General features: G+C 86.2%; 1 protein-coding gene across 1 annotated transcript in view; it reads right to left on the reverse strand.

Moving 5' to 3' along the window:
* The window catches only part of STAT6 (signal transducer and activator of transcription 6), a 58,241-nt gene that overhangs the window by 25,593 nt on the left and 18,397 nt on the right, over window positions 1–14,251 (reverse strand). The window contains exon 5 of the mRNA XM_048487595.1: window positions 225–303. Coding sequence (XP_048343552.1) covers window positions 225–303 — 79 coding nt within the window. The remainder of the gene's footprint in view (window positions 1–224; window positions 304–14,251) is intronic.

Below are 14,251 nucleotides of genomic sequence, written 5' to 3' on the forward strand. Positions count from 1 at the left end.
CAAAGGTTATAATAAGCTGGCCAAACAAGCTGCATAGAAATCCCCTCAACAAACAAATAATTATCAAATGTTCATTTCTACAGAATCGTTGCTGCTCCATCTCCCCTCAACTCAACTCCCCAGGTGTTTTTCTCAGCCAAAGGTTACAATGACCTGGCTCTTTCACAGCATTTAAAGCAGCCAATAAGCTAGGAGTATCTTTCACCCTTAGTACGCCTCCTCACTTGACAATATCTGATGCCCACTGGTGCTTCACTTGAACCAGAGCACTGGCGCATCCTTGATCAAGTCCCTGAAATCCCACTGTGAGAGAGAAACAGAAGAGGGAGATGATAACCCCATCATACATCGACTCTAATGCCCTGAGCGTTCCTCAAAATTGAAAGATGCTTTTATTTTTTAAATAGAATCTGTGGCAAATGTTGTAATGAGCTAGCCAAACAAGAAATCCCCTCAACAAACAAATAATGATCAGATGTTCATTTCTACAGAATTGTTGCTGCTCCAGCTCCCCTCAGCTCAACTCCCCAGGTGTTTTCCTCAGCCAAAAGTCACAATGAACTTGGCCTTTTCACAGCATTTAAAACAGCCAATAAGCCAGGTGTATCTTTCGTCCTCAATGCTCTTCCTCACTTGACAGTATTTTATTTATTTATTTATTTTAATTTCTATCCTGCCTTATCCCCAGAGGGATCAGGGCGGGTCACAAGAAATTAACAACAATCATGAAAACATGTTAAGGAGGAGCAGCAGTGGCGTAGGAGGTTAAGAGCTCGTGTATCTAATCTGGAGGAACCGGGTTTGATTCCCAGCTGTGCCACCTGAGCTGTGGAGGCTTATCTGGGGAATTCAGATTAGCCTGTACACTCCCACACACGCCAGCTGGGTGGCCTTGGGCTAGTCACAGCTTCTCGGAGCTCTCTCAGCCCCACCCACCTCACAGGGTGTTTGTTGTGAGGGGGGAAGGGCAAGGAGATTGTCAGCCCCTTTGAGTCTCCTGCAGGAGAGAAAGGGGGGATATAAATCTAAACTCTTCTTCTTCTTCTTCTCTTAAAAATATAAAAGCAATACACACATTACAACAATAGTACTATAACACCCCACAACTATGATCATAAATATTAAAAACAGATGGCAATAAATAATAATCTCCTCCACATCATCCTACTTCCCCTACCCCCCGGAGACCGCAAGAAGATGACAACATTTCATTCAATCCAGCTGGCTAGATGGAAAAGGCTCGGTGGAACAGCCATGTTTTATAGGCCCTGCGGAACTGTGATAGCTCCGCAGGGCTCTGACCTCACTTGGTAGCTTGTTCCACTAGGTCAGGCCTCACATTGAAGCCAGCCAGATATCTCTTGGGCCAGGAATCATCAAAAGGTCTTTGAGGGCAATACAGGCTGTCTGATGCCCACTGGCACTTCATCGGAACCAGAGGACTGGTGCTCCCTTGATCAAGTCCCTGAAATCCCCTTGCATTATGAGCTCCCCAAAATCAGAATTTCCTCCTTTGCTACCTATTTTCCCCTCCCAAATAATAATTTGATGCCTCAGTTTCAGATCATGCTACTACAATCTTGGATATAGATTATGTTCTTTCCTGAAATTCCCTTGAACTTGCCTTATGCTTCTCTATCATTCTCTCAACCTGGCAGGCTGAGCCTCTTGCACATAACCATTTCTTGACAGGAACAACTAGCAGTATAGTTAAGGCATGTAGGAAGGGTGTTTGTGACAAGATATTGCAATAGCAATTAGCATCAGATTTGGGTGCTGTGTGGTTTCCGGGCTGTATGGCCGTGTTCTAGCAGCATTCTCTCCTGACGTTTCGCCTGCATCTGTGGCTGGCATCTTCAGAGGATCTGATGTTGGGAAAGCAAGTGGAGTATATATCTGTTGGAGTGTCCAGGGTGGGTGGGGAAACCTTGTCTGTGAGTAACAAAGGCGGCAACCAGGTCAATAGTTGAGGGCATCTGAATAGAAGTATGAGTAACAATGAAGACTATAGCCTGGGAGTAACCCTGTAGATAGCAAGGTCACTGGTGGGAGCATCTGAATAGAAGTATCCTGGCCTTTGTTTCTTTTGTCTATGGTCATCCTGTGTTTGTGTGGAGCTGGTTTGACACAGTCTTGACCCTAGTATTTTTCAACACTGGCAGCCAAGTTCTGTTCATTTTCCACCCCCCCCCCCCCCCCCCCCCCCCCCCCCCCACCCCCCCCCCCCCCCCCCACCCCCCCCCCCCCCCCCCCCCCCCCCCCACCACACTATCCCCCCCCCCCCCACCCCCCCCCCCCCCCACCCCCCCCCCCCCCCTCCCCCCACCCCCCCCACCCCCCCCCCCCCCCACCCCCCCCCCCCCCCACCCCCCCCCCCCACCACCCCCCCCCCCCCCCACCCCCCCCCTCCCCCCCACCCCCCCCCCCCCCCACCCCCCCCCCCCCCCACCCCCCCCCCCCCCCACCCCCCCCCCCCCCCACCCCCCCCCCCCCCCACCCCCCCCCCCCCCCACCCCCCCCCCCCCCCACCCCCCCCCCCCCCCACCCCCCCCCCCCCCCACCCCCCCCCCCCCCCACCCCCCCCCCCCCCCACCCCCCCCCCCCCCCACCCCCCCCCCCCCCCACCCCCCCCCCCCCCCACCCCCCCCCCCCCCCACCCCCCCCCCCCCCCACCCCCCCCCCCCCCCACCCCCCCCCCCCCCCACCCCCCCCCCCCCCCACCCCCCCCCCCCCCCACCCCCCCCCCCCCCCACCCCCCCCCCCCCCCACCCCCCCCCCCCCCCACCCCCCCCCCCCCCCACCCCCCCCCCCCCCCACCCCCCCCCCCCCCCACCCCCCCCCCCCCCCACCCCCCCCCCCCCCCACCCCCCCCCCCCCCCACCCCCCCCCCCCCCCACCCCCCCCCCCCCCCACCCCCCCCCCCCCCCACCCCCCCCCCCCCCCACCCCCCCCCCCCCCCACCCCCCCCCCCCCCCACCCCCCCCCCCCCCCACCCCCCCCCCCCCCCACCCCCCCCCCCCCCCACCCCCCCCCCCCCCCACCCCCCCCCCCCCCCACCCCCCCCCCCCCCCACCCCCCCCCCCCCCCACCCCCCCCCCCCCCCACCCCCCCCCCCCCCCACCCCCCCCCCCCCCCACCCCCCCCCCCCCCCACCCCCCCCCCCCCCCACCCCCCCCCCCCCCCACCCCCCCCCCCCCCCACCCCCCCCCCCCCCCACCCCCCCCCCCCCCCACCCCCCCCCCCCCCCACCCCCCCCCCCCCCCACCCCCCCCCCCCCCCACCCCCCCCCCCCCCCACCCCCCCCCCCCCCCACCCCCCCCCCCCCCCACCCCCCCCCCCCCCCACCCCCCCCCCCCCCCACCCCCCCCCCCCCCCACCCCCCCCCCCCCCCACCCCCCCCCCCCCCCACCCCCCCCCCCCCCCACCCCCCCCCCCCCCCACCCCCCCCCCCCCCCACCCCCCCCCCCCCCCACCCCCCCCCCCCCCCACCCCCCCCCCCCCCCACCCCCCCCCCCCCCCACCCCCCCCCCCCCCCACCCCCCCCCCCCCCCACCCCCCCCCCCCCCCACCCCCCCCCCCCCCCACCCCCCCCCCCCCCCACCCCCCCCCCCCCCCACCCCCCCCCCCCCCCACCCCCCCCCCCCCCCACCCCCCCCCCCCCCCACCCCCCCCCCCCCCCACCCCCCCCCCCCCCCACCCCCCCCCCCCCCCACCCCCCCCCCCCCCCACCCCCCCCCCCCCCCACCCCCCCCCCCCCCCACCCCCCCCCCCCCCCACCCCCCCCCCCCCCCACCCCCCCCCCCCCCCACCCCCCCCCCCCCCCACCCCCCCCCCCCCCCACCCCCCCCCCCCCCCACCCCCCCCCCCCCCCACCCCCCCCCCCCCCCACCCCCCCCCCCCCCCACCCCCCCCCCCCCCCACCCCCCCCCCCCCCCACCCCCCCCCCCCCCCACCCCCCCCCCCCCCCACCCCCCCCCCCCCCCACCCCCCCCCCCCCCCACCCCCCCCCCCCCCCACCCCCCCCCCCCCCCACCCCCCCCCCCCCCCACCCCCCCCCCCCCCCACCCCCCCCCCCCCCCACCCCCCCCCCCCCCCACCCCCCCCCCCCCCCACCCCCCCCCCCCCCCACCCCCCCCCCCCCCCACCCCCCCCCCCCCCCACCCCCCCCCCCCCCCACCCCCCCCCCCCCCCACCCCCCCCCCCCCCCACCCCCCCCCCCCCCCACCCCCCCCCCCCCCCACCCCCCCCCCCCCCCACCCCCCCCCCCCCCCACCCCCCCCCCCCCCCACCCCCCCCCCCCCCCACCCCCCCCCCCCCCCACCCCCCCCCCCCCCCACCCCCCCCCCCCCCCACCCCCCCCCCCCCCCACCCCCCCCCCCCCCCACCCCCCCCCCCCCCCACCCCCCCCCCCCCCCACCCCCCCCCCCCCCCACCCCCCCCCCCCCCCACCCCCCCCCCCCCCCACCCCCCCCCCCCCCCACCCCCCCCCCCCCCCACCCCCCCCCCCCCCCACCCCCCCCCCCCCCCACCCCCCCCCCCCCCCACCCCCCCCCCCCCCCACCCCCCCCCCCCCCCACCCCCCCCCCCCCCCACCCCCCCCCCCCCCCACCCCCCCCCCCCCCCACCCCCCCCCCCCCCCACCCCCCCCCCCCCCCACCCCCCCCCCCCCCCACCCCCCCCCCCCCCCACCCCCCCCCCCCCCCACCCCCCCCCCCCCCCACCCCCCCCCCCCCCCACCCCCCCCCCCCCCCACCCCCCCCCCCCCCCACCCCCCCCCCCCCCCACCCCCCCCCCCCCCCACCCCCCCCCCCCCCCACCCCCCCCCCCCCCCACCCCCCCCCCCCCCCACCCCCCCCCCCCCCCACCCCCCCCCCCCCCCACCCCCCCCCCCCCCCACCCCCCCCCCCCCCCACCCCCCCCCCCCCCCACCCCCCCCCCCCCCCACCCCCCCCCCCCCCCACCCCCCCCCCCCCCCACCCCCCCCCCCCCCCACCCCCCCCCCCCCCCACCCCCCCCCCCCCCCACCCCCCCCCCCCCCCACCCCCCCCCCCCCCCACCCCCCCCCCCCCCCACCCCCCCCCCCCCCCACCCCCCCCCCCCCCCACCCCCCCCCCCCCCCACCCCCCCCCCCCCCCACCCCCCCCCCCCCCCACCCCCCCCCCCCCCCACCCCCCCCCCCCCCCACCCCCCCCCCCCCCCACCCCCCCCCCCCCCCACCCCCCCCCCCCCCCACCCCCCCCCCCCCCCACCCCCCCCCCCCCCCACCCCCCCCCCCCCCCACCCCCCCCCCCCCCCACCCCCCCCCCCCCCCACCCCCCCCCCCCCCCACCCCCCCCCCCCCCCACCCCCCCCCCCCCCCACCCCCCCCCCCCCCCACCCCCCCCCCCCCCCACCCCCCCCCCCCCCCACCCCCCCCCCCCCCCACCCCCCCCCCCCCCCACCCCCCCCCCCCCCCACCCCCCCCCCCCCCCACCCCCCCCCCCCCCCACCCCCCCCCCCCCCCACCCCCCCCCCCCCCCACCCCCCCCCCCCCCCACCCCCCCCCCCCCCCACCCCCCCCCCCCCCCACCCCCCCCCCCCCCCACCCCCCCCCCCCCCCACCCCCCCCCCCCCCCACCCCCCCCCCCCCCCACCCCCCCCCCCCCCCACCCCCCCCCCCCCCCACCCCCCCCCCCCCCCACCCCCCCCCCCCCCCACCCCCCCCCCCCCCCACCCCCCCCCCCCCCCACCCCCCCCCCCCCCCACCCCCCCCCCCCCCCACCCCCCCCCCCCCCCACCCCCCCCCCCCCCCACCCCCCCCCCCCCCCACCCCCCCCCCCCCCCACCCCCCCCCCCCCCCACCCCCCCCCCCCCCCACCCCCCCCCCCCCCCACCCCCCCCCCCCCCCACCCCCCCCCCCCCCCACCCCCCCCCCCCCCCACCCCCCCCCCCCCCCACCCCCCCCCCCCCCCACCCCCCCCCCCCCCCACCCCCCCCCCCCCCCACCCCCCCCCCCCCCCACCCCCCCCCCCCCCCACCCCCCCCCCCCCCCACCCCCCCCCCCCCCCACCCCCCCCCCCCCCCACCCCCCCCCCCCCCCACCCCCCCCCCCCCCCACCCCCCCCCCCCCCCACCCCCCCCCCCCCCCACCCCCCCCCCCCCCCACCCCCCCCCCCCCCCACCCCCCCCCCCCCCCACCCCCCCCCCCCCCCACCCCCCCCCCCCCCCACCCCCCCCCCCCCCCACCCCCCCCCCCCCCCACCCCCCCCCCCCCCCACCCCCCCCCCCCCCCACCCCCCCCCCCCCCCACCCCCCCCCCCCCCCACCCCCCCCCCCCCCCACCCCCCCCCCCCCCCACCCCCCCCCCCCCCCACCCCCCCCCCCCCCCACCCCCCCCCCCCCCCACCCCCCCCCCCCCCCACCCCCCCCCCCCCCCACCCCCCCCCCCCCCCACCCCCCCCCCCCCCCACCCCCCCCCCCCCCCACCCCCCCCCCCCCCCACCCCCCCCCCCCCCCACCCCCCCCCCCCCCCACCCCCCCCCCCCCCCACCCCCCCCCCCCCCCACCCCCCCCCCCCCCCACCCCCCCCCCCCCCCACCCCCCCCCCCCCCCACCCCCCCCCCCCCCCACCCCCCCCCCCCCCCACCCCCCCCCCCCCCCACCCCCCCCCCCCCCCACCCCCCCCCCCCCCCACCCCCCCCCCCCCCCACCCCCCCCCCCCCCCACCCCCCCCCCCCCCCACCCCCCCCCCCCCCCACCCCCCCCCCCCCCCACCCCCCCCCCCCCCCACCCCCCCCCCCCCCCACCCCCCCCCCCCCCCACCCCCCCCCCCCCCCACCCCCCCCCCCCCCCACCCCCCCCCCCCCCCACCCCCCCCCCCCCCCACCCCCCCCCCCCCCCACCCCCCCCCCCCCCCACCCCCCCCCCCCCCCACCCCCCCCCCCCCCCACCCCCCCCCCCCCCCACCCCCCCCCCCCCCCACCCCCCCCCCCCCCCACCCCCCCCCCCCCCCACCCCCCCCCCCCCCCACCCCCCCCCCCCCCCACCCCCCCCCCCCCCCACCCCCCCCCCCCCCCACCCCCCCCCCCCCCCACCCCCCCCCCCCCCCACCCCCCCCCCCCCCCACCCCCCCCCCCCCCCACCCCCCCCCCCCCCCACCCCCCCCCCCCCCCACCCCCCCCCCCCCCCACCCCCCCCCCCCCCCACCCCCCCCCCCCCCCACCCCCCCCCCCCCCCACCCCCCCCCCCCCCCACCCCCCCCCCCCCCCACCCCCCCCCCCCCCCACCCCCCCCCCCCCCCACCCCCCCCCCCCCCCACCCCCCCCCCCCCCCACCCCCCCCCCCCCCCACCCCCCCCCCCCCCCACCCCCCCCCCCCCCCACCCCCCCCCCCCCCCACCCCCCCCCCCCCCCACCCCCCCCCCCCCCCACCCCCCCCCCCCCCCACCCCCCCCCCCCCCCACCCCCCCCCCCCCCCACCCCCCCCCCCCCCCACCCCCCCCCCCCCCCACCCCCCCCCCCCCCCACCCCCCCCCCCCCCCACCCCCCCCCCCCCCCACCCCCCCCCCCCCCCACCCCCCCCCCCCCCCACCCCCCCCCCCCCCCACCCCCCCCCCCCCCCACCCCCCCCCCCCCCCACCCCCCCCCCCCCCCACCCCCCCCCCCCCCCACCCCCCCCCCCCCCCACCCCCCCCCCCCCCCACCCCCCCCCCCCCCCACCCCCCCCCCCCCCCACCCCCCCCCCCCCCCACCCCCCCCCCCCCCCACCCCCCCCCCCCCCCACCCCCCCCCCCCCCCACCCCCCCCCCCCCCCACCCCCCCCCCCCCCCACCCCCCCCCCCCCCCACCCCCCCCCCCCCCCACCCCCCCCCCCCCCCACCCCCCCCCCCCCCCACCCCCCCCCCCCCCCACCCCCCCCCCCCCCCACCCCCCCCCCCCCCCACCCCCCCCCCCCCCCACCCCCCCCCCCCCCCACCCCCCCCCCCCCCCACCCCCCCCCCCCCCCACCCCCCCCCCCCCCCACCCCCCCCCCCCCCCACCCCCCCCCCCCCCCACCCCCCCCCCCCCCCACCCCCCCCCCCCCCCACCCCCCCCCCCCCCCACCCCCCCCCCCCCCCACCCCCCCCCCCCCCCACCCCCCCCCCCCCCCACCCCCCCCCCCCCCCACCCCCCCCCCCCCCCACCCCCCCCCCCCCCCACCCCCCCCCCCCCCCACCCCCCCCCCCCCCCACCCCCCCCCCCCCCCACCCCCCCCCCCCCCCACCCCCCCCCCCCCCCACCCCCCCCCCCCCCCACCCCCCCCCCCCCCCACCCCCCCCCCCCCCCACCCCCCCCCCCCCCCACCCCCCCCCCCCCCCACCCCCCCCCCCCCCCACCCCCCCCCCCCCCCACCCCCCCCCCCCCCCACCCCCCCCCCCCCCCACCCCCCCCCCCCCCCACCCCCCCCCCCCCCCACCCCCCCCCCCCCCCACCCCCCCCCCCCCCCACCCCCCCCCCCCCCCACCCCCCCCCCCCCCCACCCCCCCCCCCCCCCACCCCCCCCCCCCCCCACCCCCCCCCCCCCCCACCCCCCCCCCCCCCCACCCCCCCCCCCCCCCACCCCCCCCCCCCCCCACCCCCCCCCCCCCCCACCCCCCCCCCCCCCCACCCCCCCCCCCCCCCACCCCCCCCCCCCCCCACCCCCCCCCCCCCCCACCCCCCCCCCCCCCCACCCCCCCCCCCCCCCACCCCCCCCCCCCCCCACCCCCCCCCCCCCCCACCCCCCCCCCCCCCCACCCCCCCCCCCCCCCACCCCCCCCCCCCCCCACCCCCCCCCCCCCCCACCCCCCCCCCCCCCCACCCCCCCCCCCCCCCACCCCCCCCCCCCCCCACCCCCCCCCCCCCCCACCCCCCCCCCCCCCCACCCCCCCCCCCCCCCACCCCCCCCCCCCCCCACCCCCCCCCCCCCCCACCCCCCCCCCCCCCCACCCCCCCCCCCCCCCACCCCCCCCCCCCCCCACCCCCCCCCCCCCCCACCCCCCCCCCCCCCCACCCCCCCCCCCCCCCACCCCCCCCCCCCCCCACCCCCCCCCCCCCCCACCCCCCCCCCCCCCCACCCCCCCCCCCCCCCACCCCCCCCCCCCCCCACCCCCCCCCCCCCCCACCCCCCCCCCCCCCCACCCCCCCCCCCCCCCACCCCCCCCCCCCCCCACCCCCCCCCCCCCCCACCCCCCCCCCCCCCCACCCCCCCCCCCCCCCACCCCCCCCCCCCCCCACCCCCCCCCCCCCCCACCCCCCCCCCCCCCCACCCCCCCCCCCCCCCACCCCCCCCCCCCCCCACCCCCCCCCCCCCCCACCCCCCCCCCCCCCCACCCCCCCCCCCCCCCACCCCCCCCCCCCCCCACCCCCCCCCCCCCCCACCCCCCCCCCCCCCCACCCCCCCCCCCCCCCACCCCCCCCCCCCCCCACCCCCCCCCCCCCCCACCCCCCCCCCCCCCCACCCCCCCCCCCCCCCACCCCCCCCCCCCCCCACCCCCCCCCCCCCCCACCCCCCCCCCCCCCCACCCCCCCCCCCCCCCACCCCCCCCCCCCCCCACCCCCCCCCCCCCCCACCCCCCCCCCCCCCCACCCCCCCCCCCCCCCACCCCCCCCCCCCCCCACCCCCCCCCCCCCCCACCCCCCCCCCCCCCCACCCCCCCCCCCCCCCACCCCCCCCCCCCCCCACCCCCCCCCCCCCCCACCCCCCCCCCCCCCCACCCCCCCCCCCCCCCACCCCCCCCCCCCCCCACCCCCCCCCCCCCCCACCCCCCCCCCCCCCCACCCCCCCCCCCCCCCACCCCCCCCCCCCCCCACCCCCCCCCCCCCCCACCCCCCCCCCCCCCCACCCCCCCCCCCCCCCACCCCCCCCCCCCCCCACCCCCCCCCCCCCCCACCCCCCCCCCCCCCCACCCCCCCCCCCCCCCACCCCCCCCCCCCCCCACCCCCCCCCCCCCCCACCCCCCCCCCCCCCCACCCCCCCCCCCCCCCACCCCCCCCCCCCCCCACCCCCCCCCCCCCCCACCCCCCCCCCCCCCCACCCCCCCCCCCCCCCACCCCCCCCCCCCCCCACCCCCCCCCCCCCCCACCCCCCCCCCCCCCCACCCCCCCCCCCCCCCACCCCCCCCCCCCCCCACCCCCCCCCCCCCCCACCCCCCCCCCCCCCCACCCCCCCCCCCCCCCACCCCCCCCCCCCCCCACCCCCCCCCCCCCCCACCCCCCCCCCCCCCCACCCCCCCCCCCCCCCACCCCCCCCCCCCCCCACCCCCCCCCCCCCCCACCCCCCCCCCCCCCCACCCCCCCCCCCCCCCACCCCCCCCCCCCCCCACCCCCCCCCCCCCCCACCCCCCCCCCCCCCCACCCCCCCCCCCCCCCACCCCCCCCCCCCCCCACCCCCCCCCCCCCCCACCCCCCCCCCCCCCCACCCCCCCCCCCCCCCACCCCCCCCCCCCCCCACCCCCCCCCCCCCCCACCCCCCCCCCCCCCCACCCCCCCCCCCCCCCACCCCCCCCCCCCCCCACCCCCCCCCCCCCCCACCCCCCCCCCCCCCCACCCCCCCCCCCCCCCACCCCCCCCCCCCCCCACCCCCCCCCCCCCCCACCCCCCCCCCCCCCCACCCCCCCCCCCCCCCACCCCCCCCCCCCCCCACCCCCCCCCCCCCCCACCCCCCCCCCCCCCCACCCCCCCCCCCCCCCACCCCCCCCCCCCCCCACCCCCCCCCCCCCCCACCCCCCCCCCCCCCCACCCCCCCCCCCCCCCACCCCCCCCCCCCCCCACCCCCCCCCCCCCCCACCCCCCCCCCCCCCCACCCCCCCCCCCCCCCACCCCCCCCCCCCCCCACCCCCCCCCCCCCCCACCCCCCCCCCCCCCCACCCCCCCCCCCCCCCACCCCCCCCCCCCCCCACCCCCCCCCCCCCCCACCCCCCCCCCCCCCCACCCCCCCCCCCCCCCACCCCCCCCCCCCCCCACCCCCCCCCCCCCCCACCCCCCCCCCCCCCCACCCCCCCCCCCCCCCACCCCCCCCCCCCCCCACCCCCCCCCCCCCCCACCCCCCCCCCCCCCCACCCCCCCCCCCCCCCACCCCCCCCCCCCCCCACCCCCCCCCCCCCCCACCCCCCCCCCCCCCCACCCCCCCCCCCCCCCACCCCCCCCCCCCCCCACCCCCCCCCCCCCCCACCCCCCCCCCCCCCCACCCCCCCCCCCCCCCACCCCCCCCCCCCCCCACCCCCCCCCCCCCCCACCCCCCCCCCCCCCCACCCCCCCCCCCCCCCACCCCCCCCCCCCCCCACCCCCCCCCCCCCCCACCCCCCCCCCCCCCCACCCCCCCCCCCCCCCACCCCCCCCCCCCCCCACCCCCCCCCCCCCCCACCCCCCCCCCCCCCCACCCCCCCCCCCCCCCACCCCCCCCCCCCCCCACCCCCCCCCCCCCCCACCCCCCCCCCCCCCCACCCCCCCCCCCCCCCACCCCCCCCCCCCCCCACCCCCCCCCCCCCCCACCCCCCCCCCCCCCCACCCCCCCCCCCCCCCACCCCCCCCCCCCCCCACCCCCCCCCCCCCCCACCCCCCCCCCCCCCCACCCCCCCCCCCCCCCACCCCCCCCCCCCCCCACCCCCCCCCCCCCCCACCCCCCCCCCCCCCCACCCCCCCCCCCCCCCACCCCCCCCCCCCCCCACCCCCCCCCCCCCCCACCCCCCCCCCCCCCCACCCCCCCCCCCCCCCACCCCCCCCCCCCCCCACCCCCCCCCCCCCCCACCCCCCCCCCCCCCCACCCCCCCCCCCCCCCACCCCCCCCCCCCCCCACCCCCCCCCCCCCCCACCCCCCCCCCCCCCCACCCCCCCCCCCCCCCACCCCCCCCCCCCCCCACCCCCCCCCCCCCCCACCCCCCCCCCCCCCCACCCCCCCCCCCCCCCACCCCCCCCCCCCCCCACCCCCCCCCCCCCCCACCCCCCCCCCCCCCCACCCCCCCCCCCCCCCACCCCCCCCCCCCCCCACCCCCCCCCCCCCCCACCCCCCCCCCCCCCCACCCCCCCCCCCCCCCACCCCCCCCCCCCCCCACCCCCCCCCCCCCCCACCCCCCCCCCCCCCCACCCCCCCCCCCCCCCACCCCCCCCCCCCCCCACCCCCCCCCCCCCCCACCCCCCCCCCCCCCCACCCCCCCCCCCCCCCACCCCCCCCCCCCCCCACCCCCCCCCCCCCCCACCCCCCCCCCCCCCCACCCCCCCCCCCCCCCACCCCCCCCCCCCCCCACCCCCCCCCCCCCCCACCCCCCCCCCCCCCCACCCCCCCCCCCCCCCACCCCCCCCCCCCCCCACCCCCCCCCCCCCCCACCCCCCCCCCCCCCCACCCCCCCCCCCCCCCACCCCCCCCCCCCCCCACCCCCCCCCCCCCCCACCCCCCCCCCCCCCCACCCCCCCCCCCCCCCACCCCCCCCCCCCCCCACCCCCCCCCCCCCCCACCCCCCCCCCCCCCCACCCCCCCCCCCCCCCACCCCCCCCCCCCCCCACCCCCCCCCCCCCCCACCCCCCCCCCCCCCCACCCCCCCCCCCCCCCACCCCCCCCCCCCCCCACCCCCCCCCCCCCCCACCCCCCCCCCCCCCCACCCCCCCCCCCCCCCACCCCCCCCCCCCCCCACCCCCCCCCCCCCCCACCCCCCCCCCCCCCCACCCCCCCCCCCCCCCACCCCCCCCCCCCCCCACCCCCCCCCCCCCCCACCCCCCCCCCCCCCCACCCCCCCCCCCCCCCACCCCCCCCCCCCCCCACCCCCCCCCCCCCCCACCCCCCCCCCCCCCCACCCCCCCCCCCCCCCACCCCCCCCCCCCCCCACCCCCCCCCCCCCCCACCCCCCCCCCCCCCCACCCCCCCCCCCCCCCACCCCCCCCCCCCCCCACCCCCCCCCCCCCCCACCCCCCCCCCCCCCCACCCCCCCCCCCCCCCACCCCCCCCCCCCCCCACCCCCCCCCCCCCCCACCCCCCCCCCCCCCCACCCCCCCCCCCCCCCACCCCCCCCCCCCCCCACCCCCCCCCCCCCCCACCCCCCCCCCCCCCCACCCCCCCCCCCCCCCACCCCCCCCCCCCCCCACCCCCCCCCCCCCCCACCCCCCCCCCCCCCCACCCCCCCCCCCCCCCACCCCCCCCCCCCCCCACCCCCCCCCCCCCCCACCCCCCCCCCCCCCCACCCCCCCCCCCCCCCACCCCCCCCCCCCCCCACCCCCCCCCCCCCCCACCCCCCCCCCCCCCCACCCCCCCCCCCCCCCACCCCCCCCCCCCCCCACCCCCCCCCCCCCCCACCCCCCCCCCCCCCCACCCCCCCCCCCCCCCACCCCCCCCCCCCCCCACCCCCCCCCCCCCCCACCCCCCCCCCCCCCCACCCCCCCCCCCCCCCACCCCCCCCCCCCCCCACCCCCCCCCCCCCCCACCCCCCCCCCCCCCCACCCCCCCCCCCCCCCACCCCCCCCCCCCCCCACCCCCCCCCCCCCCCACCCCCCCCCCCCCCCACCCCCCCCCCCCCCCACCCCCCCCCCCCCCCACCCCCCCCCCCCCCCACCCCCCCCCCCCCCCACCCCCCCCCCCCCCCACCCCCCCCCCCCCCCACCCCCCCCCCCCCCCACCCCCCCCCCCCCCCACCCCCCCCCCCCCCCACCCCCCCCCCCCCCCACCCCCCCCCCCCCCCACCCCCCCCCCCCCCCACCCCCCCCCCCCCCCACCCCCCCCCCCCCCCACCCCCCCCCCCCCCCACCCCCCCCCCCCCCCACCCCCCCCCCCCCCCACCCCCCCCCCCCCCCACCCCCCCCCCCCCCCACCCCCCCCCCCCCCCACCCCCCCCCCCCCCCACCCCCCCCCCCCCCCACCCCCCCCCCCCCCCACCCCCCCCCCCCCCCACCCCCCCCCCCCCCCACCCCCCCCCCCCCCCACCCCCCCCCCCCCCCACCCCCCCCCCCCCCCACCCCCCCCCCCCCCCACCCCCCCCCCCCCCCACCCCCCCCCCCCCCCACCCCCCCCCCCCCCCACCCCCCCCCCCCCCCACCCCCCCCCCCCCCCACCCCCCCCCCCCCCCACCCCCCCCCCCCCCCACCCCCCCCCCCCCCCACCCCCCCCCCCCCCCACCCCCCCCCCCCCCCACCCCCCCCCCCCCCCACCCCCCCCCCCCCCCACCCCCCCCCCCCCCCACCCCCCCCCCCCCCCACCCCCCCCCCCCCCCACCCCCCCCCCCCCCCACCCCCCCCCCCCCCCACCCCCCCCCCCCCCCACCCCCCCCCCC

Source organism: Sphaerodactylus townsendi, linkage group LG03, assembly GCF_021028975.2.
Source record: "Sphaerodactylus townsendi isolate TG3544 linkage group LG03, MPM_Stown_v2.3, whole genome shotgun sequence".
NCBI lineage: Eukaryota > Metazoa > Chordata > Lepidosauria > Squamata > Sphaerodactylidae > Sphaerodactylus > Sphaerodactylus townsendi.